The sequence below is a fragment of the Marmota marmota genome, unplaced genomic scaffold (genome assembly GCF_001458135.2).
Source record: "Marmota marmota marmota unplaced genomic scaffold, marMar, whole genome shotgun sequence".
Taxonomy (NCBI): domain Eukaryota; kingdom Metazoa; phylum Chordata; class Mammalia; order Rodentia; family Sciuridae; genus Marmota; species Marmota marmota.
The window spans coordinates 34,863,980-34,871,207 of record NW_026000082.1 but is presented as its reverse complement, the minus strand read 5'-3'; the positions used below and the strand labels follow the sequence as shown (position 1 = coordinate 34,871,207).

The 7,228-nt window shown below is 50.2% G+C and overlaps 1 protein-coding gene across 1 annotated transcript; it reads right to left on the bottom strand.

Moving 5' to 3' along the window:
• Positions 1-1,212: 1,212 nt before the first annotated feature.
• Positions 1,213-4,096, bottom strand: Nr0b2 (nuclear receptor subfamily 0 group B member 2). The gene is made up of 2 exons (XM_015485442.2): positions 3,494-4,096; positions 1,213-1,801 (listed from the first exon to the last, which is right to left on the bottom strand). Exons 1-2 carry the CDS (start codon positions 4,032-4,034, stop codon positions 1,560-1,562), a joined length of 783 nt encoding a protein of 260 aa, XP_015340928.1. The 5' UTR covers positions 4,035-4,096; the 3' UTR covers positions 1,213-1,559.
• Between the last annotated feature and the right edge of the window lie 3,132 nt (positions 4,097-7,228).

Sequence of the window (7,228 nt, the reverse complement as noted above, 5' to 3'; positions counted from 1 at the left end):
AAAAAAAAAAAAAAGAAGAAGACAAAGAAAGAGGCCTGAATGATGACTCCTAGACTGTTGTCCCTGAGAGAATGACCTCTCTCAGTGAGCAATAATTAACTTGTACCCGTGAGAAGAATCCAAACTGTGGTGGTAATGGAGGTGGGGCCTGGTCAGGACAGACCTTATTGCTGGAGAAAGGAGGAGACCTGAAAGTCCTATAGGCATTTGTGTTGTTATCATTACCTCCTGTCCACCCTTCAGGTCATTCACCCTGACCAGGGTGACCAGGTCAAAATATTTAACAAACATTGAGAAACAGATATTGACCAATTAGGACAGCCCCAAGCTGTGCTCTGAATGAAGCGGTGCTAGAGGCCATGGCTCAGCCTCTGGAGTGGCTAGACGATGGGAATGTCCAAGGGACATTGGACAGGACAGGACAGAGGGGCAGTAGAAGGGGACTGGTGGGTGGGCCAGGGCAGTAGCTGTGAACCAACTGTCATGAAAGTATTTCAAACTTTAACAACAATGCCTGATCATACCACTGTGGCCAGCTAAACCTCGGCCTGCCCCAGCCTCTAAGCAGCTTCCAGGCCAGCCTAGGTGCCTCGTGCCCTTGCATTGGGAGGATAACGGACCACCCTCTTCTGTTGGCTACAGAAATGGGGGATGTGAATGATCCCAAACTCCCAAACTGCAGAAATCACAGTGACCTTGTCTGTTTCAATTTGAAATGGGCTGCTTCCTTCATTACTTCGTTTCTTCTTTTTCTGCCCCACCTCTCTTTCTGTCTTTGCTGCTGGGATTGAACCCAGGGCCTTCCATATGCCAAACATGCTTTACCACTGAGCTACACCCCAGTCCACAGGGACGGCTTCACAACTGGCTGTGATCCGACTTTCCCTCGGATGAGAGGGAGCCTGGCAGGGAACAGGAGCCCTGGTGGTTTAGTGGAGGACCTGGGGATAGGAAAGAAACCCTCTCCTCCCAAAAGTAAAAGCAAGGAAGTAAAGGTATTAAGAACTGATACTATCTCCTGGATTCAGATCCAGATGCCAAACAAATCTCATCCCAAGAAATGGAGTCACCATCCCAATGAAAAATTAATACCCCAGCTGTCTGAGGCTTGTCTCCTGGGCCCCTGTGTTTCCTTCCCTTAGGGTCTCTCTGGTAGGGGAAGGAAGGGGATCCAGAGGGAGCTGGTTCCTTTCAAATGTACAAACTACAGTGTCAGGCTCCAAGGGCATCACACCTTTTATTACAAAAAACAATAACTTAATTTAGCTCTGTACAAAGTCAGGAAGAATTCTGCCCCAGTGAGCAATCTAACTTCCAAACAGTCAAACTTCCAAACCATCCCCAGAGGGGACAGCATTCTTGGCCCAGAGGCTCTGGGGACCACCAAGGGCCTACCAGATAGCTGGAGTACTGTGTCCAAACTGTGGAAGTCCAAGTTGGGGTGTGGCTGAGTGAGCCTCCTGGGGGGCTGAATGCTATCTAGCAGGCTTTCCTCTCCAGGAGCGTTGACTCTCTGTTGGGGACAGCCAGGCCAAATCAGCACTGCAAGCTTCTGCAGGTCACCTCAGCAAAAGCATGTCCTCGAGGAGTCCAGTGATGTCTACATCTCCAATGATAGGGCGAAAGAAGAGGTCCCCAAGAAGGCTGGATGGAATGCTCTTAAGAGAGGAGGCCGTGAGGAGGACCCGTGCCAAGCGGCCTTGGCCTGCTGGGTACCAGGGCTCCAGGACTTCACACAGGGCCCAGTGAGCCTCCTGCTGCAGGTGCCCAATGTGGGAGGAGGCATGAAGGCCTGGCACATCTGCAGGAGGACAGAGTGAGAGGATTGGTGAGCACCCCACTCCCAGCCACCAAAGGATGACGCTGGCCCAGAATCTGAGGCCACCAGCAAACACCCTTCTGCACCTCTCTCTCCCGCTTTTGTCTCCCCAACCTCAGTACTGGGGATTGAACCCAGGGGCACTTAACCACTGAGCCACTTCCCCAGCTCTTTCTTTCTTTCCTTTTTTTTTTTTTTTTTGAGACAAGGTCTTGCTAAGTTGCCTAGGTTGGCCTCAAACTCGTGATCCTCCTGACTCAGCTTCCCAAGAAACTTGCTCAAGTAGTTTTTCTTTTCTTTGGTGGCAAGGAAGGTGCTAGGGATTGAACCCAGGGCTCTGTGCCTATCAGGCAAGTGCTCTGCCACTGAACGACCCTCCCGTCCCTCGCTTCCTTTGCTCAGTCTTCCAGGCCCCACTCTTCCACCTCCATAATTTAGTTTTTCATTTTACTCACCCATCCATTTATGGAGAGGCAGTATGAAGAACTAGACTGCCTCTGGCATCACTAAATAGCTGAGTAATCTTAGTCAACTGTGTCTTAGTTTCTTTCTCTCCCATTTTTTTTTTTTTAATACTGAGGATTGAACCCAGGGCCTCAGGCATGCTAAGCAAACACTCTAACCACTGAGCCACATCCCCACCTATTTTTATTTTTTATTTTGAGACAGAATCTCACTAATTTGCCCAGGCTGGCCTTGAGCTTGCAATCCTGCTGCCTCTTCCCAAATAGCTGGGATTTCAGGTGTGCATTAACATGCCCAGCCTGCAGTTCTTCATCTGTAAAGGAGGAATAATAGTACTTGTCTCAGCCAGGAGCAATGGTACACATCTATAATCCCAGCTCCTCTGGAGACTGAGGCAGAAAGATCCCAAGTTTGAAGCCAGCCTCAGCAACTTAGCATCTTAGCAAGGCCCTTAAGCAACTTAACAAGACCCTATCTCAAAATAAAAAATCCAAAGGCCTAGGGGTGTATCTCAGTGGTTAAGCATCCCTGGGCTCAATCCCCAGCACTTAAAAAAATAATAATTCCACTCTGCTGGGCTTTTTATGAGGTTTAAATAAGCCAGTATATGTAAACCCTGAGATGAGGACCTAACATATGGTATGTGTAATATAAGGGTTCACTACTATTATTACAATAGTAATATGCATTATGGATGCCACAAAGGCCTTAGGGTGAGGAACTCCCACCCCATGCTCTCTCACTACCAAGAATACTCTCTGTTACTCTCCTGGCCTATTTTACAAAGGCATCCTCCTGTCCTCCGCTCCCCTTCATTCCTCTCCTCTGTGTGATCTTTCTGAACCCATAGAGGAGTTTCACTTTCAGAACTTCATCATGCAGTCTGCCCTTGAAGATATGACAGAGACACAGCTGTGCTGTGCTCCTCACCCCACATTCCCTAAGGGTCATAGCAGATTTCTCAGGAACAGTGGCAAGGGCCAGTCTCTGGAGTGAACAGACCTGAGTTCCCATCTCTGCTTGCCCCTACCTGGCTGTGGGACCTTCAGCTAGTCACTTAGCTTCTCTGTGCCTATAATGTGAGATGATAATTCCATGATACCAAGGACCCAATGTGATAGTGGATGTCAGGCCCTTAGGAGGTCCTTCCTTGGCTAGGCCCTGGCCCCTTCCTACCACGGCCCCTTCTTTGAGTGTCTGGGAGCTCACCTGGATTGAAGAGGATGGTTCCTTTCAGGTAGGCATACTCTTTGGGGCCCAGCTTGAGACTCCAGAAGGATTCTAGGCAGCACTGAAGCCACTGCACAGCAGCCAGCGAGGGCTGGGGCCTGTCGGGTGGCTGTCCCCAGCCAGCACTGCTGCTGGGCTCCTCCAGCAGGATCTTCTTGAGTATGCTGGGCACTGGGGCTTCAGCCACCTCAAAGGTCACTGTGTCTTGGGCCAACCCAAGCAGGAAGAGAGAGCCCCAGCAGCCCTGTAGCAGCCGCCGCTGATCCTGCGGAGGGAGCTGGCAGAAGGAGGGCAGGTTCCTGAGGAAGGCCACTGTTTTGGCCAGGACATCCAAGGCCTCCCGGCAGGTGCGGTGGGGGGCACACAGGCGGACAGGCCGGTGCTGTAGGCACAGGCAGCGGCTTGGGGATGGGGGCACTGAGGGCCTGGGCCGGAGGCTGGGGCTCAGAAGTGTGTACAGAATGGTCGGGTGGCCTGTAGCACCCTGGCACGGGCAGGCCCCTGGTTGGCTGGCGCTCATGGTTAGGGACCTGCTCCTATGTCTTCCAGCTCTCTGGCCCTCTGTGCTGAGCTGTTGGTGTTATTTATACCGCCAAAGGGCGGGAGGGAGGATGGCCCGACAACCTTGACTCCAGAAGTCATGTTCATTGAAAAAAACAAGGCGCGCACACACACACTGACCCTGGCTGGACTGGTGGGGAAGTGGCGGGGGAGGGGGAATCGGGAGCTCCACGTGGCATTGCTATCGCTTCAGTCAATGAAAGTGGCTGGTGCAGGGCACAGGGCTGCGGCCTGCTGGCCTGGCTGCCCCTTATCGGATGATTCAAGTGGATAAACAGGGTCATTAACCCAGGCTGTACCAGGGCACCAAGGCCTCAGGTGCACAATCAGCAGGTGGCTGTGACTGGTGTTTCTATTGGTGCCCACTCTTCTGTGTATACAAGACCACGGTTCTTTCTTTCTTTATATATATATAAATTGTAGTTGGACACAATATCTTTATTTTATTTATTTTTATGTGGCGCTGAGGATTGAACCCAGCACCTCAAACGTGCTAGTCAAGCATTCTACCGCTAAGCCACAAGCCCTCCCCAAGACCAGGGTTCTTGCAGAGCCAGGAAACCAGCCACAGAGCTGGACAAGCCTTGAATGCAAAGGCCACCCTGGAAGTGCCTTATCATTAACTTGTTTGCGTAACCTTGGGGGCCCTGCTCCTGTTGTGGCAAGGAACAGGTTGCAGGGAAAGCAGCCAGGACTCTGGGGGACTGGGAGGACTTTGTCTACTGTGAAGTTTAAGAGGTCCCCTTCTCTGACTCCAGTTCTGGGCTCCTGCGGGAATAAAGTCCTTCAGAACTCTCTGTCCCAAGCCTGGATTCCTCCAACTCCTGAGAGGTTATGTCTGCTGAGAAACCCTCAGAGAATGATCATGAAATATGGTTGCCATTTACGGAGCACCTACTATGTGCCAGTCACTTTCTACAAGTATTGAGAGCTTCCTTGTGAGGCTAGATACTTACATTGTGAGACTCAAACAGGTGAGGTGCCTTGCCCATGGTCACTCAAACACAAAGGGACAGAGGCCAGATTTGTCTGTCCCAAAGTCCTTTTTTGTTCCCCCAGATCCACTGGCCCAATTGTGCAGCCAAGGCCTGAGCTTCCCAGATCTGGTGGCTAGCTGCTCACCCCCACTGCCCCGCTGCGGCCTGCTCTGCAGATGCCCACCTGGGACCTGGACAGAAATGTTGCTCTGCTGCCCCATGGCTCCTCTGTCCTGGCATCTGTCTCAGACAGTAGGAGTGGGAGAAAGGGGGACTTGGAGGTCCAGCCTGCTACATGCTGGGCAATCTGGTGCCCTGGATGGAGAGAGAGGCTCTGGCATCATCAGAGCTGGCATTTGCTCTTGGCTCCATCACTTCTCAGCCAGTTGTGTAACTTTGGGCTGATCCTTGGTCATCTGTCCATCTGTCTGTCCATCTGTGATCCTAAGTCCTTCCTGCAGGGCTGTGTGAGGACAGAGCAAGGTCCTGGATGTCAAAGGAGTTCTGAAATGCAGTGTGGGGATTTAGCTTCCTACTGTTCTCTAGCTAAGGGGCCAAGTACCCCAAGACAGGCAGACATGCGTTTTCATTTGTGAATGATTTGTGTGTGTGTGTGTGGGGGCGGGTACTGGGGATTGAACCCAGGGGCACTTTACCACAGAGCAACATCCCCAACTCTTTATACTTTTGAAACAGGATCCTACTAAATTGCTGAGGGCTGGCCTCAAACTTGTGATCCTCCTGTCTCCACAGTAGCTGGGATTATAGACATGTTCCACCATGCCCAGCTTGATCCTTATATTTTTAAAGTTGCTGTCATGTCCCCTTTATTTCACTGAAGCTTCATAGCTTCCCCTCAAAGAAGACTCTGGTGTCAGATTGCCTGGGTCCAAATACTGCTTCTTCACTTAGCCGGTTGTCCTTGAATAAGCCTCTTTTCTTTCTGTGGCTTGGTTTCCTGAGGCTGCCAAGTTGTTGTGATTATTAACGTGTGCCACCATGCCCAGCTGGTTTCCTCATATTTAAAAGGGTGACAAGAAGCCAGGCATAGTGGCACACACCTGTAATCCAAGCAACTCAGGAGGCTGAGGCAGGAGTATTGCAAATTCAAAGCCAGCCTCAGCAATTTAGTGAGGCCCTAAGCAATTTAGAGAGACCCTGTCTCAAAATTAAAAATAAAAAAGGCTGGGGATTTGGCTCAGTGGTAAAGTACTCCTGGGTTCAATTTCCAGTACAAGAAAACACACACACACACACAACACACACACACACATGCACACACGCGCACACATCCACACACAAAAAACCCCCCACAACAACACAAAAACCCCATAAGCATCACAAATCCAAAATAACAAAATACTTTTACTATATTTACAATAGTGGTCTTAACAATTGACTGACAAAATGTGCCTACATGGTTTAACTGCATTTTCTTTGCTCCTCTCATTCTATTTCAGGTAGTGATCTGTTTATTTTTATTTTGAAGCAACTGCAAACAGGAAAGTTGCAAGGAGAGTACAGGGCTTTGTTGTTTTGTTTTGTTTTTCTCCGCATTGGGTATTGAACCCAGGGGTTCTCTACCACTATGTTACATCCCCCGCCCATTTTTGTTTTGACATGATCTGGCTAAATTGCTGAGGCTGACCTCCAATTTGTGATCCTCCTGCCTCATCCTCCCCAGTCTATGGGATTACAAATGTGCACCACTGCCTGGATATTTGGTATAATTCCTATCAAAAAAGAAAACTGGGGCTGGGGTGGTGGCTCAGTGGTAGAGCACTTGCCTAGCATATGTGAGGCACTGGGTTGATTCTCAGCACCACATATAAATGAATGAAATAAAGGTCTATCAACAGCTAAAAAAATGAAAGGGCAGGGAAACAGCCCAATGAGCATCACCGCAGAGGAGCCAATCAGCTAGATGTTGCTGGGGCCGCTGTGAGCCAATCATCAGCCGGCAGCTGGAAGTTTGCTGGGGCCCCTTCGGCTGTGGCTCTCAACATCTCCCCCTCTCCGTTTAAACAACCAGCATGTGGCTTAGGGACCGTGCCTGCCTTAGGTTGTCCAATAGTACATATGGTCCTTAGGTTGGTACCATTGCAATTGGATCTTACCCGTCACTGACTACCGGTCCAGTATACAGCCACACCTGTGGAGAGGTCTTTGTACCAGC